The sequence below is a fragment of the Scyliorhinus canicula genome, chromosome 3 (assembly GCF_902713615.1).
Source record: "Scyliorhinus canicula chromosome 3, sScyCan1.1, whole genome shotgun sequence".
In the NCBI taxonomy this organism is placed as follows: Eukaryota; Metazoa; Chordata; class Chondrichthyes; order Carcharhiniformes; family Scyliorhinidae; genus Scyliorhinus; species Scyliorhinus canicula.
Genome location: NC_052148.1, coordinates 126,587,043 through 126,605,105, shown reverse-complemented (window position 1 = coordinate 126,605,105; position 18,063 = coordinate 126,587,043). Strand labels below are relative to the sequence as shown.

Below are 18,063 nucleotides of genomic sequence, written 5' to 3'. Positions count from 1 at the left end.
TCATTGACAGAAACAAATATTTTCAATGGTATACGAGAAGTCACAAAAATTGTGCTGCTCAAATCAAACAAAGGAGTAAAGTTTAGTTGAGCAGACAATTCACTTTGACCTTTATTCCTCCAGAAAATTCTGCTTATGCTAGAAATGCCAATTAGAGGAAATCATTTCATAACAATCCCCAAGACAAAAAATCTTCACTCATTAGTTTTAAAATAGTGATCTGGAGATTCTTTCATTTATATCTGGCCGACGAGGTAAGTTTTAAAACATCATATTTTAGCACAGATTTTTTTATCAATTGTTAATAATTTGACCAACAATGTTTATAATGTTTTTAACTCACCGTAAAACTGACTAACGTTGTTTAACTAGGACTCCTACTGCTCAGCCTATGCTAAAACATCAACACTAACTGGTAGCATCACATGCCATTCTAGTTGACCCTCGAAAGAGTTCTAATAAATACAAGACATATTTTATAATACTAATGCACTATTCTATTGATATGATCAAACTAACCATACATTTTTTCCCCCCAAATACCTACAGCCAAGCAGTCACTTTTCACAGTTTTAAACAATAAAACCCTTGCTCATTCAGGCAGCAACAATGGCTCTTTTTACTGAAGTTGTGTGCTGACACCACCTAGAGGTTTTAAATGAGAAGCGGCTTTGTTTCTCAAAGTGAGCTAAGGTGAAAATCACCTGATCAATTTTCCATAAACCATAGTTTTAACACCTGAATATTTACCAAATTCCACCCGGTTAAAATGTACTTTTCTCCATTTCCTTCAAATAACCACAAGCTTTATTCACACCAGCCATTTTGAAATTGGGAAATTTCAACATGGCAACTGTTTAACAAAGCCTTTTGCCTCAAATCCTCCAATATTTTCTAGTTTTGTTGAAACATAAACAATTAAGTCTATTACACAATTAACAGTTCTATTGTATGCCTATGTATGAACAAGCTTTATCCTTGCTTTACAAATGCATGCCACACAATTGGCCATTTCCTCTTGACAGAGAAGCGTACCTTAGTATTTCAGAGAACTATATCCATCTCCCTACTTTTCAGATTTCAGTGTCACTTTTGGTTAACTCTATCAATAGCTTTTATTTAAAGCATATTATGCCTCGTGAAGAAATGCAGGTACTACATTTGTGTGGCCATACATCTAGTTACATTGACATTTTTCTTTCCCTTTTCAAAAAGGCAGGTTGAACACTGGATTGAGGAAAACACACAGGTCCAGTGAACAGAGAATGCATTTAAGACAATAATTTATTCCAGTTTCTGACTGAAGTGGCCAAGATGGAAACACTACACAGGTATGTTATAGATCCAAGATTGGGAATTGCTTAAATCTGAAGCTGGGCACGTTCCCTCTTACTTGGTACAACTGAAGTTTATAAAGGTTAGCAGGAAGCTATAGGTGAAAAGGTTTAATATTCATCACTCCTCTACTCACCCTGCTAGCCAGGAGACCACCAACGCCAGGCTAATAAGGGCTGACGGCAGAAATTTATTCATGGTCAGATTTCTCTTCATGGCTGTTCCCCTGAAAAAAAAGTTAAACAGCACAGATAAAGAATAAGGTAAAAAGCAAGACTACATTAACCTCTACAAGTGTCGGAATCATGCTGATTAGTTTTCACTGACTTCAGTATGGAACGCTAATTGCTGTGACAGAGCCTTCTATGAAAGCCTGTTTTACCATAATTCAGCTTTCTGTCGCCGAAGTCATGCATTCAGAATAATTAAAAGCGTATATTTTAAAATCAGATGTTTACATTACATATATATCAACATAAGCAAATAGTGATTTTTTTTTAAGCATCTCACATTAATTTAGAGGAACGGGTGGAATAAAGCCGTTGCAATATTAGCGACTTTTGGAGAGAATTACACATCTGCCCAATTGCAATCAAACAGCCCGGGTTTACAAATCCTACACAGGGCGCGATGCAAAAGCTAAGGATGATTGCAGCCAGCATATTATTTGCCTCAAAACACGAGCCCAAGTGTGCAACTGGGCGAGCGCAAGGCGGAGGGTGAGATAGTTATCTTCGAGATCTTTTGCGGGATTCCTCAGTGAGGGAAGCAGCGAGTGGCTGCTGCCAGCCGAGGACCGGGGCGCTCGCAACTCTTACCTGGGTGCCTGAGGGAGGGGGTGGAGGGGGAGGAGGGGCTCTCCAAGCCTCCCGCTGAAGTGTTGGGCGGCTGCAGTCCGCTGACACAGGAGGAAAAGCCCTGAGCCGGGAAAGTTGGCTTGCTCCGAGTGCGATACTGCAGCGGGCGACAGCCAAGTGCGCGCGCCAGACCGGCTCGAAACCGCGCGCATCCAGGAGCGTGCCTCGGGAGCGCGCCCCTCTCTGCTGACACAACCTCCGGCAACGCTAATTTATGCTGATCTGTAGTGGCACCCGAGTGATGACCGTCCACTATCCATAACCTGCGTCAAATTGCTGGAGGAGCGGCTCTCAGACACAGGTCCCGGGCCATTCGCAAGCTCCACCATCTCCGGCACGCCTCCGGGTCCTAGCGCCTGCCTCCCAAACACTGATACCCAACCCCCCCCCCCCCCCCCCCCAGCCACCAGCCCACCCCAGTGAAACATGTACCCACCCATATAAACAACTCGCCCCAGCTAAACACACCCACCTACCCCAACTAAATACTCGCACCCACATAAACCACCTACCGCTGAAGCCATCCACTTCAACTAAACACACTCATCCACTTACACTACCCACCCACAGGAGCCGCACACTACAACTAAACACACCCACCTATACAACTAAATGCATCCACACAAATTAATCTACCACATCAGGCACCCGTTTCAATAAACACAGCGTCCCAACCATATAAACCACCCACTCACATAAGACACCCAATCCAACTAAATGCACCCACCCACATACACAAACCCACATAAACCACCCACATTAAAACACTCAACTCAACTAAACACACCCACCCACTCACATAAATCACCCAATCGCATAACCCGCCCCAAACACAACTTCCCAGCCACATCAACACAGACACGCCAGCTAAACGCGCCCACCCCCATGTACAATCCCCCCCCCCCTTCAAAAACCAGCCACACCAGTTAAAGACTCCTTCTCCTCCACCCCATATGAAAGCCCATGTGAACTGTGCTAGTATTTAATCGCTTCACTGCCTCTTCCACTGTTAAAATGAGATAAGTACTAATATTTCTTCCATTATCTGTTGGTACAATTGTTGCCGTTGTGCAGCGGTATGCTGGATTTGGCAGTGTTATGCTATCATCAGCCCATTGTATGTATTTTGAAATGTAAATACAATGTGTGCTCCAAGATGCAGATGTGCTTCTGGTGTCTGCTCCGTCTATCCGCAAACACACGACAGGAAGGAAGATGTCAATCTGATCGTTTTAGTATTCCTTTCAATCGCTGTCACTGTTCCTATTCTCAGCGTTCCCTTTCTGGTTTTCCAAGGACCCCTTTGGTCGTTTCCGTTGCAGCTGTCACTTCATTTACTTATGATATCTTGATTTTTCTTCCATTATATTTTTAAAATACTTTAACAGGCAACTTATGTGTTTTCATTTGTATATTATTTACAAACCTGAATAGAATCGTTGTTGTAATCGTTTACTGTCACTAATATGTGCTTGTTTGATATGTATGAGTATATTATGTCAGATTATAATTCTGTTTCTGTATGTGTCCGTATTTACGCCGCTAATTATGACCAAACACTTATCTGCTTGATGTTATCTTGTGCGGAAAGCATGAATGCCAATGAAATAACTTGGCCCTTATAATCAGTAAAACAAGTAACCTGATATGCAAAACGTGCTAATCAATAAAGTATTCGCTGCTTTTTTAACCTACTTTCTAATCTGATTTACAGCACTTAACGCCAGTATAAAGCACTTCAAGTTATACAGATCAGTCATTTAAATTCTGCCTATGTACACTTGCCATGAATAATTAAATGCCTGTATTTTCACAGCCTCCCTTGACAAGGAAGATAGAGAAACTGCAGGAGAAGAGAACAAAGATTGTGAACGCGTTAACTGCTATTACAACACTTACATATTCCGCGTCTTTTTGTATCCCTCGGTTAGCTAGCATTGCTGCATGAATATTAGATGTATTTATCACTTTGTATTATTTCAGTTAATGGATGGCAGTTTACCTTTTGTCGTTATGAGTTAAATATCTTATTGTAATTACATTTTATCCAACTTGTAGAGAATGAGCTCTCAGTGCTTTTTATTAAACCAAACTAATAGAATAATAAATGTATTATTTAAAAATATATGTATAGTTAAATAATGTTGGTCATTTTGATACATTCATACAGATCCCTGTCACATTCAGCAAAAAACCAAACATGCCTAATATTTCAATCTGAATTGCTCTTTCGCAATTTTTCTGAGATGCTTCTCATACTAAATTTAAAGATGTCAGAAATAAACTTTATATAGTGTTCAGGTCTGTTTGCTACATTTTGGTGAGAAGACAAACATATTGGAGTTGCCCAAGGCAACTATAGAAAATGTGAGTTTTAAGCATGACAAACATGGTAATCAATAGGAAAATGTGTATTCTGTATGCCAAATTTATACACCTAAAATTATTAACCACAATGCAGCAAATGCACATGGATAAAAGGGTCTTTGTTCCCATTCTATCACAGCCAACAAAGCCTCTCAGAACTATATGGCCCTTTGCAATGCATTTTTCAGTGTTTCCAGGTTCAAGTTTCTCTGTAAACAATCATACAATTACAAGTTTTCCAGCTGTGATTTGGTTAACACAAGATTTAGTCATTTTGAATGAGTTTTCGGGGTTGTTTAAATAGTGCTAGCTCCCCACTATTTTCTCATCCAGGTGTTCATTCTCTTCATGCAAGTTTACGCATCCATCTAGCTGTTGATCATGAAAGGCATTTGGAGCAAACCAAAATCTATCCTCAACTGGTATTCAGACCTATGCATTTTTAAGGAAAGATTGCTGGCTAGAGACCAACAACAGAAACCCTGCATTATGATGTTTTCCTGGGACAGGGTAGGTTGCTTCTTGGGACAACTATTCTCAAAATGAATGGAGGGTCTTCTGGATCCTGCCATCTTGTAATCTAACTAAGAATCATAGAATCACTATGGTCACTCAGGTCTACACTGGACCTTTTGGCCACTCAGGTCTACACTGGACCTCTGAAAGAGGATGCTGCCTAGACCCTATCCCCATATACCATCTAGGGACAATTAGCATGGCCAATCCATCAAACCTGCACATCTTTGGACTGTGGGAGGCAACTGGAACACCCAGCCAAAACCCATGCAGACACCGGGAGAAAGTGCAAACTCCACACAGATAGTCATCTGAGTTCGGGAATCAAGCCCAGGTCCCTGGCACTGTCAGGCAGCAGTGCTAGCCACTATGACACTCTTGGAAGAATGAAGAGCAGGGCATTTAACAATTGTTTACATCAGTGACTAATATTTCTATAATTATACAATGGTATTGCGGAAATATTTGGAACAAAAATGACTAGCCCTCACCTCATCACCCCAAGCCCTATAATTTCCTCTCCCTTTAAGTAGAATTTTTAAGTGTCTTTGGTCCAATTTGTTTGAAACAAATCCACCGAAAATAATGATCAGTAACTATTTTACTTACATGTAGAAAAGTCTAGGCAAAAAGGGATATGTTAGGAATCTTAATTTGAATATGAACAGTATCGCATACAAGGCAGTGGTATAAAAAAGTTGCACTGATTTCTTAGTGATTTAGATCATTCCTGTTCCTTTGTGATAACAAGGATTGAATCAATTCATTTGAAGCAGGAGCACGCAAAATCTATTTGTCATACAATTCAATTAGTTTTCAACTTATAGACTCTAAATATAAAAAAGATAGGTAGCTCAGTGTTTTAAAGACAGGTCCATGTCAATATTTGAGGCCAAATGATCACACGCCAACACTTAAAGCACAAAATGTAACAAGATTAAAAAACAATAAAGTTCAATTTTGGGCATGGTGTCATGGTAAACTACAATAATTTGTGCTGTGCCCCAATTTCAATCTAAACTAAAACGATAGCTTAAACATTTATCTCCATAGTGTAAGTTGGCATCATAAAACCGTCTATAATTCACATAAAAATTGGAAAAGTTGGAAATCTCAAAGCAACGGAGCTGCAACAACATATGCTGTGCAAAATGAAAACATCACGTTGATTCTACAAGTAGTATGCTTCCTGATGAACTACGGAGAAACTTTACCTTGAACTTAGCCTATATTATGCCTATCTTGAGCTCAGCACCAGATACCAAAAGCGACTATTGTTTTATCCCACAGAACTGTCATTCATTATGTTGTTTTTTTTGAAGGAAGGAGAACTCACATTATTTTCATGGCTTTTGTCTCCACTATCTCCCTTGATTTCTCTGGCTATGCACTTCCTGCAGTCTCGAGATAGTGTGGTGAATCTGCCCAAAGATAACTAATTGGCCCAGAATTTGTAATGAGAATACCAGTGAGGCTATCAGTGCTCACCAGCATTATGGAGGCAATCCAGCAGAACTCTCCGAAGCATGTACATACACATTTAAAAGTGATTGCCCAGAAGTTGCTGTCAAAGGTAATCCCACTCAGGCACAGGGTGCAACATGCAGCCTTTCCAATCAACTTGGTATCAAAATGTCTGTAACAACCTGAACTTGAGGTTCTTGACAGGTATGCATTAAAAATGGCTGGAAAAGTTAGGGCTGATGCATTTAGGAGTAAGTATTATTAACACAATAAGCAATGATTTCTGCTGAACAACCTCTCTGGTTTTGAAAACATAATTTTACAGTGTGAGTCGCATTCCTCAAGAAGAAAATTAAGACTGGATATTTATTTGTGTTATCCTTTATCCCATCTTATCCCATCTATATTTTTCAATATTTATAGGATACCTTTTGTATCTTTAAGTCTAATTTATATTTCCTGCTTTACATTTCCTTGTTTGGAACCTGCATATCTTTGTGAAGATCCTCCAATCTGATTTGTTGAACAGCCTCACTGTTTTTCATGTTTACATCTGCAAGAGATCCTTTGTAAAGGGCACTGTATGAATCAGACACCAGGAATGGGATTTCCCTGCAACAACTGGCTTGTCAACTCAGGTAGGAGCATTCATTCAGTGGGCAAAATTCTCCCAAAAAATGACAGTGATTCTCCAGAAAGATTTTTAACTGTTGTAGCAAGCAGGAACTACGATGAGCTTCCCAGGCTTGACCCAGTGAGGCCAGCAATACTATTCAATGTTAATTAGTCAACTTAGCGGGGCTTCACGGGCTCGCCGCAACTGAAGGCTCACCAGCCGATTCACCGGAACCACGCTCACCAGCCCTTTGCTAGCAAGATTGAGCAGCACTTGCTCAGCCAATCCCAGCCAGCTCACAACAATGACACCCAGGGGACTGTCCCCAAGATCCGGGGATGCAGATCTGGCCAGGCTCCTGGATGCAGTGGAGGCCAGGAGGGATGTCCTGTTCTCCCGAGGGTCCTGGAAGGTCAGTCTTAGGGCAGCCAGAGCTGCCTGGAACACTGTGTCAGCGGCTGTGAGTGCCAGGAGTGTGACCAGGAGGACTAGCTTCCAGTGTCGTAAAAAGGTCAACAACCTACACCAGACAGCAAGAATGAGTTGACACCAACGCACCCCCGCCCTGAGACCTTTCTGCTTCCACGGAAGCATCCACCCCAAATATTGATGTGATCCCCAACCCTCTCTCCAACCCCCTCCCTTCAATCCCCCCCCCCCCCCAAGTCTTCCATCACACCCCCACCACTGTGAACTAAGCATGTGATTAACAATGCCCTCTCTGTGTCTCCTCAGGAAAAGCTCTGCAACAATCATCAGGAGAGGGCTCCCAGACTGGCAGTGGAGTGCCAGATATAAGAATCCTCACCACCTTCAATGAGCAGGCCCTGGAGGTGACTGGTGTGGCTGAGGACAGAGTGGTCACCAACATGGAGGCTGGTGGATGCCACAGAGGTGAGGAACCACTGGGCCCCGGCCAAAGGAGCTGTCAAATGTGAGTAGTGATTGCCTTTTTGACTGACCCATCCTTCCCACTGACCAAATATCCATTCTCCCTCAGGTCCTCCAGCCGACAGCGTGGCCCATCCCGGGTCGCCCCTCTCTAGCCTCCCAGGAAAACCCGTCAGAGTAGAGCTCAGAGGATGCCACCATAATAGTCACATCACAGCTGTCATCCCCACCCTCCACCAGCGCAGAGACAGGCACCTTGGTGAGAAATGTTAGTGGTCAGGCTTTTGGGGCACATTCTGGTGAGCACCACTCAGCTGCTGATGCATGTCAGGTGGAGGCAGGAGCCCCCAGGCGAGACAGCAGTCGGAGGTCTGCTGGATCCCAGGCCCCAGCTGGGTCATAGCCTGATGCTGAACCTGTGGAAGAGGTCATCCCAAACTTGATGGATACATTAGGGTGTGTCCATCACATTCAGAGAGAGACGTCAGTGACAGTCCATAGTCGCTTGGAGGAATCCCAGAGGCTAGGGATGCAGATGATGTCTCTGGCAATGCGTGGCACCGAGGCCAACACTGCTAGAGTGACGACCGCAGTGGAGAGCCTGGGGCACAATGTCGGCACCATTAGTGGAAGTGTCCAAGGCGTCACGCTGTCAGTGATGGCTATGGTTTGTCAGACGCCGAACCTGTAGCCTCCCCTGGTCCTCTGGTTCCTCCCTGGCCTGGTACTCCAACCCAAGCTGGTCCGGTGCCACCTCGTCATCCTCCTCAGCCTCCTCCTCCTCGGAGGTGGCCACATGTTCCCCATCCGCAACCTCCAGCTCATCGCCCTACTGCTATGTGATGTTGTGGAGGGCACAGCAGACCACCACAAAGCAGGCAATCCTCTGGGGCTGTACTGCAGGGCACCACCAGAACTGTCAAGGCAACAGAACCACATCTTGAGGAGTCCGATGCACCCCTCAATCACAGTCCAGGTAGCCACATGGCTCTTGTTGTACCCGGTCTCCACTTCGGTGTCCGGTCTCTGTACGTGCGCTATTAGCCAGGTACTCAGCAGATATCCTTTATCCCCCAAGAGCCAGCAACCCATCCTAGGGTGTTCTTCGAAGAGACTGGGGAAGATTGACTGCCCCAGGATGTAGCTGTCGTGGACACTCCCCGGGAAGCGGGCACAGACGTGCATGTACACCCTGGACCATTATGGGACTCCCCCTCTGGGTCCCTCCCTGGCCTCATCATACACACGAGCTATATGCTTCAAGGAGTGGAATCCCTTTCGGTTAATATAGGGCACCTCCGAATGGCCCGGTGAGCGCATGGCAACATGCATGGCATCCATAACCCCCAGACCTGGGGCATCCTGGCGATGGAGAAACCTGCTGCCCGGGCATCTTGTTGGCTTGGTCCATATCAAAAATGATGTAGTTTTTCATCCGGGCATACAGGGCATTCGTGATCTGTCTGATGCACCGGTGGGCAGTGACCTGTGAGATGCCACACAGGTCCCAGCTCAAGACCTCAAATGATCCTGAGGTGTAAAAGTTCTGGGCTGCGGTGACATTGACGGCCACTGGGAGAGGGTGTCCTTATCGTCCACGTGGTTCCAAGTCTACGAGGACATGGCACAGTTGCGGCACCGTCTCCTTGTTGAGGCGGAGCCTCCTGCTGCACGCACTGTCCATCATCTGTTCGAATGACCAGCGATGCCCGTAAACCCTGGACAATTATGGGACTCCCCCTCTGGGTCCCTCCCTGGCCTCAAGGGCTGCTGGGTCCTCAGGGTGTAGGGCGGGGTCAGGCAATGGTCTGCCACTTCGTGCATCTGCTGATGCAGCTACTACCACTGTCTCCCGCTTCTGGCCACCCGGACTTCCAGCATGACCACGAGGGCAAGTTCCAGGTCCAAAATTCCTGCCATAGCTTTCAATATCTGTAAGGTATTGGGAGAGAGTGTCAGACTGACAAACAGTGGTGTATTCCACCCTGGGACCCTCCAATCCCCCATTGATCCGCCCACCCCCCCACCCGGAATGCCCTGTCCACGCACGCCTAGCCGCAGCGGGCCCTCCTCACTGGACCGCAGACCGTGTACCCGGACACCAGCTCCCCCGTCACCTGGATAGGGCGCTGGTCGCCTCTCGTGGAACTCACCCACCTTCTGGCCGTGGACATGGAGCTGTGTCCCATCTGCTGGGTGTTCGGATGTTGACTGCTGCGTGCGTGGTGTTGCCCCCTGCAGTGTTCAGGCACAGTGTCCAGACATCACGGTTTGATTGGGATTCCAGGCAATGACTCCCACATACTACATGGCCCGTCCACCCACGGGAATCCACTTGGGTTGATTCTGTGAACTGCTCCCTTAACCACAATTGCAAATTCCATATTAACAATAGCCTCAGCCACATGGGCCAGAGGCCCCGGCAATCGGTAGGGTTATGTGTGGGCGGTGAGGCAGGTGGGCAGGTTCAAGGGTTGCCCCCAGAACAGGTACACATGATCCAGGGATTGGCATGGTGGTGCCACGAGCGGTTGCTCCCCTGGTTTCCCCCAGCGCACCCCTCCACCCTCCCATGGTGGCCCATCGCTGCAGAGGGTCCCTCACCCCCAGCGGAGGCCACCCCAGTCAAGGGTCCCTCCTCCCCCCGCCGAGCATTGAGGCGGCAAACTCAGCGCTACTGGGCTCTTTGCCTGTGAGCAAAGATGGCTACTCACCTCCTCGACTCCCCACAGAAGCCCCTCCGCCAGTTCACGTTTTTAAAAAGGAGTACTAATCAGCGCCAGCGTGACCACTTGCTGGGAAGACTGTGAATGGCGGGAGGCCGTTGGATATGAGGTCTCTCCCATTCATTGTATGGAAATAGGACTTGATTGGTGATCATTGGTTTCTCGGCACGCTACGGCGGGATCCCGATTTCACGCAAAGTGTTTTCAGCCTGGTGCAGTTCTCATTTTCTGCCATTCCCGCTATTCACTGGCCTTGTATCGCTTGAACAAGAGTGCAACTAGGCCGGAGAATCCCCCCTTTCAGCCCTTCTTACAGGCCCTTCCTTCACTCCCCCACCCTTCATGCCTCCTTCACCCCCCTTAATATCCACCATTCATACCCTTCACCCTTCATACCCTCTTCATAGCCCCTCTTTGTGCCCCCACCGATCATACTTTGCTTCGCCCCCCCCCCCCCCCATTTCAGGCCCTCCCCCCATGCACCCCTTGATGGCTTCTTCAGACCCCCTTTCTTGGGTATAGTCCCCTCAGGCCCCTTACCTGGCATTGCTCCTTTCACCCAAGCAGTGCCAACCTGGCAACGTGGCACCCAGGCATGCCAACATGGCACCCCATGCAGTGCCAACCTGGCAGTGTCACTGCTCGGGTGCCTGAGTCAGCACTTCCAGGGTGCCATGGTGCCAGTTTGGAAATTCCTGGGTGACAGAGGCAATGACAGGGGACCACCCTGCCCTGTTTCCGACCACCTTGGGCTCCAATCGCCTCACAGCCCCCTGGAATGGTCATCATGTCCGGTTCCCATTTTTGGAAACCAGTACTGATTGGCGCCGACCTCACTTTGCGCCACTTATGCCCGTGAATCTCGGGAGCAGGGAGGCCCTGGCCTCGAATGGCCTGCACATATTTAAATGAGTTTTAAGACTCATTTAAATATTGATCTGGATCACGCTCAGCGAGGATGTGATCCAGATTGCGTTGGGATTCACGGGTCGGGAGCATCGCAATCAGTTTGGCTTGTGGCTCGGAACCTGTGTTTGGGCTCTCCTGCTATTCACCAGGAGCAGCGGGATTGATGCCAAGCGGAATGCAGCCAGGTGTGATTTTACTCTGAGTGACAAATTAATAGTCAGAGGTTGGCTTGGTGTTCAATTAGGGATGATGGATGGGCTCTCGAAGATGGAGGGCCAATCATAGTCCTTCCAGCTCAAAAGCACCAGCAGGCCACATTGGCCGGTAAATGAGGGACAGGCTGCTTCAAAATGAAGGCACCTTCTCTCTAATCTTTTCAAAATTTGCCGCCAGGCCATTACTTTATGGATGGGTTCAATCATGGAGCCCAAGTTAGCGTGTGGTTGCTCCTGCAATATGCAAGCAGAAAGGTCTTCTAAGCTTGCCTGGAGCACTGACCTCCCATTCTGACATTGGCAGCCTGTCAACAGGTAGCTAAACTGACCCCCGGTGTCTCCATGAGCTCGGAGCCTGACTGGAACATCCCTGAATCTACTACAATTAACCTCAAATTGGCATTAACAAGTTTAATCTTTTACCTGCTATGTGTAGCAGATAGCCCTGCCACCTTCACCCTCCTCCCATCCACCCTCGGGAAATTTGCCCGGGGACAGGACGGAGCTGGAGAACTGCCAGACAGACTGGCAGCACTATTTTTAGCACTTGCCGGGCTCTGCTACTGACCCCAATGAGTGTTAAAAATCCAACACAATATTACTGGAAATCTCACATAATAAAAGCAAAATACTGTGGATGCCGGAGATCTGAAATAAAAACAGCAAGTGCTGGAAAAACCCAACAGGTCTGGCAGCATCTGAGGAGAGATAAACAGAGTTAACATTTGAGTCCAATATGACTTCTTCCAAAGAAGACTCAGATTGGAATTGAAACGATAATTCAGGTGCTGCAGGGATCCTGTCTCTGGTACCTGATTCAGCACAGCACTCACTACAAGGGATCTGTTGAATGTGTGAACAGGCAAGAAACAGTGAGGCTATTCAACAAATCAGGGGCTGGATTCTCCGACCCCCACCGCCGGGTCGGAGAATCGCCGGGAGGGGCCGCGTGAATCCCGCCTTCGCCGGCCGCCGAATTCTCCGCCACCGGATATTCGGCGGGCGTAGGAATCGCGCTGCGCCGATCGGCGCCCCCCTCCCCGGTTATTCTCCGGCACGCGATGGGCCGAAGTCCCGCTGCTGTAAAGCCTGTCCTGCCGGCATGAATCAAACCACCTCCCTTAACGGCGGGACTACCGGCGTGGCCGGAATCCTGGGTCCTGGAGGGGGGGCGCGGGGCGATCCACGGTGGCCTGACCCGTGATCAGGGCCCACCGATCCATTGGCGGGCCTGTGCCGTGGGGGCACTGTTTTCCTTTTCACGCGGCCATAGCCTTCGCGATGGCGGACGCGGAAGTGACCCCCTCCTCTGCGCATGCGCAGGGATGACGTCAGCAGCTGCTGACGCTCCCGCACATGTGTGGACTTCCACCGGCCGGCGAAGTCCCTTCAGCCCCGGCTGGCGTGGCGCCAAAGGCCTTCCACGCCAGCCGGCGGGATGGGAACCACTCTGGAGCGGACCTAGCCCCTCAAGGTGAGGGCTTGGTCCCGAAAGGTGCGGAGAAATCCGCACCTTTGGGAGGCCCGACGCTGGTGTGGTTCACGCCACTCCATCCCGCCGGGACCCCCCGCCACGCCGGGTAGGGGAGAATCCAGCCCCAGGTCTTCACAAAGATATACAAAAATTGGAAAAAAGTTTAGGAAATGCAGATTGGGTTAAGTGAGAGGTATAAGAGACAGAAAAAACTAACAAAAAAGTATGGTATTAATTTTTTTTTCAAGGCGTGACACCACAATGTAAAAATAAAATTTCAAGGCCAGAGACGTTGTTCAGAAGTAATTAATGCTTTTGTGCCCTTAATAACACTTACTCCAAAATGCATCAGCCCTAACATTTTGCAGCAAGCTTTAAATCTCTCCACAGATGCTGCCAGATCTGTTGAGGTTTATCAGGACTTGCTGTTCTTATTACTAGAAAACTCCACTGACCAGCCAACATAGACTCTGAAGGCAACTTTCAGATGGATGGGTGTTAAGCACCATTCCATCACTGCTGAGAGCAAAGTCGAGGTCAATGCTACACAGAGCAATTGGTCAAAAGGCGCACAGACATTGCTGTGAATAATTGTGGTTTCAGACTTCTCTCCTTGTCTGGAAGAATCTTGCACTTGGCGTTTCCTGACAATGTCACAACTAAATGAAAGAATTTGCAGAAACAACTGGAAAATAAGACATCCCAAAGCACTTGTCAGAAGTGGAATCAAACAAAATTTGATACTGAACCACATAACCAGACATTCGGACAGGCCAGGAAACATGGTCAAAAAGGTAGCTTTTGAAGAGCATTTTAAAAGAGGAGAGAAGGGTAGAGAGGCACAGAGGTTTAGTGAAGAAATGCCAAAGTTAAGGGTCTCGGCATCCTAAGTACAGCTGCCAATGAAAGAGCAGCAGTCAACTTACCATTTCTTCGGTAATATGCTGTGCCATTGCATTGAAGAACTGTATTTTAGTAAACTTTGCAATCAATTAATGTCCTTCATTTGCCACCCCAAGTGATTACAACATAGAAATATAGTACTGAATATTAGGGACAGGAAGCATATTGCTAAATCCCCCTTAGAAAAGTCAGTTGCAAGCCGACCAACTTTAAAAAAGCCTGCGCACAATATGTCGGGGGTGCCCTTAACGAGGTATTAGCCACTTAAGGAAAGGAAGTTCTCCCCTTGAGATGTGTCAGACAATCCGATGAGCTGGCAGCTCAGTAGTCCCAGCAATGCCAGTACTTCGTCGTGGCCGGTTCTGTGACTACAAGCAGTCCCAAGGCGGTGATCCATGCCCAGTGGATTTAAAGGTCAGTCTGGGGTTCTTGATTGGGAATGGATCTGGGACCCGAGAGAGTGATTGAGGGGAGTGGGGAGTGGTTGGGGTTTGTACAGCAAGAGTCACAAGGGAAAGGCTAACACCTTGAGGGGGATGCACTTGATGGGCACAGGGAACTCCCCAAAGAAGGAAACTCTTCCACTTCCCACCTTTTCACCTGTGATGGGGAAATGTTGGGCTGGCCTCCCTGGTTATGGCCTCTCCAGCTGCACACATTATTGCGGCAATGGTGGGGGGTGGGGGGGAAAACAAGCCCTTAGCTGCCCATTAATTGGTTAGTTTTTAAAAAAATATTTTTATTCTGCTCCTTTTTCACATTTTCTCCCCAATTTGCACCCACCAACAATAAACAATAAGCAGTAACAAATATAATGTCAATCCCCATATCAACAACAACTAATCGCACGCCGGAGAATCCTGCTCGGCTGGCGATCGGCAGCACCACCCAAAGCTGCAGACTGGCTCGCTGACCTCTCAGAATTTCTCCACCTGGAGAAGGTTAAGTACACCACCCGAGTGTCAAAGGAAGGCTCCCTGGACACTTGAGGGCAGTTTGTCGGCCTGTTCCAGAACCTGTTCGAGGCCAGCAACGAGGAATAAGCTAAGAACACAAGAAAAATGTAATGTATACACACAACAACTGTTTAGAAATAAGAAAAAAGGCAATAAAAAGATTTTCAAATGAATAGAGGGGTCACATGTGCGGACATTTCCAGAATCTTATAATGAATGCATCCATAAGTTTCCAAGAGGAACATCTTTATGTTACAAATCAAAGCAAAATATGAATAGTGATTTAGGTTCTTTCTTTTTACTCATTCATTGTATTTGAGCATCACTGGCTAGGCCAAAATTTATTGTCCATCGCTGATTGCCCTTGAGAAGGTGGTGGTGAGCTGCCTTCTTGCATTACAAGGTGTGGGTACACCTTCAGTACTGTTAGCGAGGAAATTCCAGGATTTTGACCCAGTGACAGTGAAGGAACGGCAATATGTTTCCAAGTCAGGATGGTGATTGGTGTGGAAGGGAACTTGCAGGTGATGGTATTCCCCTGCGGTATTCCCCTGCATCTGCTGACCTTGTCCTTTGAGATAGTAGTAGGTTTGGATTTGGAAGGTGCTGTCTAAGCAGTCTTGGTAAGTTCTGCAGTGTATCTTATATTTGGTACACACTGTTGCCATATATGTCTATGGGGTGCCAATCCAGTGGGCTGCTTTGCCCTGGATGATATCAAGCTAGTTGAGTGTTGTTGAAGCATCACTCATCCAGGCAAAGGGAGATAATTCCATCTGTCTCTTGACTTGTGCCTGATACTGAACAGGCTTTGGATAATCTGGGGTTGAGCTATTCATGACAGGATTCCTCGCCTCTAACCTGCTCTCGTAGTCACAATATTGATATGACTGGTCCAGTTCAGTTTCCGGTCAAAGGTAACCCATAGGATGTTGATAGTGGGGGATTCAGTGATGGTAATGTAATTAAATGCCTCTTATTGAGCTGATCATTGTCCTGGCACTTGGTTGACATGACTATTAATTACCATTTATCAGTTCTACCTGAATTTTGTCCAGATCGTGCTCCCAGTGGCATGGAATGCTTCATTATCTGAGGAGTGACAAATGGTACTGTTCATTGCGCAATTGTCAGTGACATCCCAACTTCTGACCTTATGATGGAGAGGAGATTATTTATGAAGCAGCTGAAGGGTGTTGGACCTCGACCATTAGCCTGAGGAACTCCTGCAATGATATTCTGGCCTCCAGCATCCACAACCAACTTCCTTTGTGCTATCTGATTCCAACTAGCGAAAAGATTTTGCCCACATTTCCATTAACTTACTTTTACTCAGGCTCCTTGATGCCACACTCAGTGAATGCTGCCTTTCTGGCAAGGCAAGTAACTCTATCCTGACCTCCATTTTGGCTCAAGTCTGTCATGAGGTCTGGAGTTGAGTGGACCCAGCGGAACCCAAACTGAGCATTGTGAGCAGGCTATTGCTTACTAAGTGACATGTATTAACACAGTTGATGCCACGTACCATCACTTTCTTGATAAATGAAAAATAGATGATGGTGTGGTACTTGACCAGATTTAATTTATCCTGCTTTTTGTGAACAGGAACTTGGCAATTTTCCTCGTGGAATGTATGAGGGATCATTGGGAGTGGGTGAGGCTATGGGTTGGCATGGGAGGGCTTGGGTGGGCATGGAAGGTGAGAAGGGGAGCTGCAGAGATATAAGTTGTGAGGTTAGTGGGCCTAATATTCAACCACATGAACAGAGCACACGTGAGCCTTTTAGCTAGTCCGCCTTGGCACAAAGCAGTCCCTGTGGCTGTATCTGACCTCTTTCTGGGATGATGAGTCCAGCGTTCATCTGCCCCCCCCCCCCACTGACACCGGAATGACGATCCCGTTATTCGGGGAAATTGATCCCGAGCCAGGTGTGGTGAGCCAGGCAATTTCCTAACTTTAAGCACCTGTACCGGGAATGAAAATCCCGGCGAAGGGATTTAGGTAGGTTAAGTGAGTCGGCAAAAGCTTTGCATCTGTAGTACAATGTGGAAAGATGTGAGGTTGCCCACTTGGGGGGAAGAATAGGAAAGCAGATGATTTAAATGGCGGGAAACTGCACAATGTTGCAGCACAGAGGATCTGGGTGTCCTTGGACATGAAGCACAAAAAGTCAGCATTCAGATACAAATTCAGATAAGGCAAATGGAATGGTGGTCTTTATTGAAAGGGGAATTGAGTATAAAAGTTCAGAAGACTTATTACATCTGTACAGGGCATTGGTGAAATCACACTGCGTACAGATTTAATCCCCTTATTTAAGGAGGGACATCCTTGCATTGGACACATTTCAATAATGGTTTATTCAGCTGATTTCAGGGGTGAGAGCTTTATCTTATGAGAAAAGGGTGAGCAGGGTCACAGAATTTACAGTGCAGAAGGAGGTCATTCAACCCATCGAGTCTGCACCGGCCCACACCTCCAACATATCCCCGTAACCCGACCTAACCTTTTGGACACTAAGGGCAATTTAACATGCTCAATCCACCTAATTTGCACATCTTTGGACTGTGAGAGGAAACTGGAGCACCCGGACGAAACACACGCCGACATGGGGAGAACGTGTGAACTCCACACAGACAGTAACCTGAGCCTGCAATCGATTAGGAAAGCAGATTATTTAAATGGAGAGAAACTGCACAATGCTGTAGTACAGAGGATCTGGGTGTCCTTGGACATGAACCACAAAAAGTCAGCATTCAGATGCAGGAAGTAATTAGGAAGGCTCGACATGATGTTGAACTCTTCTTTCGTCGCCTTCGTCTCCGTGCCCACT

The 18,063-nt window shown here is 46.9% G+C and overlaps 1 protein-coding gene across 8 annotated transcripts in view; it reads right to left on the bottom strand.

Moving 5' to 3' along the window:
* Positions 1-2,551, bottom strand: part of LOC119962946 (gamma-aminobutyric acid receptor subunit alpha-2-like) — a 379,650-nt gene extending 377,099 nt beyond the window's left edge. For 2 of the 8 annotated variants that reach the window (XM_038791279.1, XM_038791280.1), the window contains exons 1-2: positions 2,154-2,551; positions 1,472-1,561 (exon numbers count right to left, since the gene is read on the bottom strand). In XM_038791279.1, coding sequence (XP_038647207.1) covers positions 1,472-1,561; positions 2,154-2,344 — 281 coding nt within the window. In that variant the 5' untranslated portion in view covers positions 2,345-2,551. The other 6 variants (XM_038791286.1, XM_038791287.1, XM_038791283.1 and 3 more) reach the window with 4 other exon arrangements.
* Between the last annotated feature and the right edge of the window lie 15,512 nt (positions 2,552-18,063).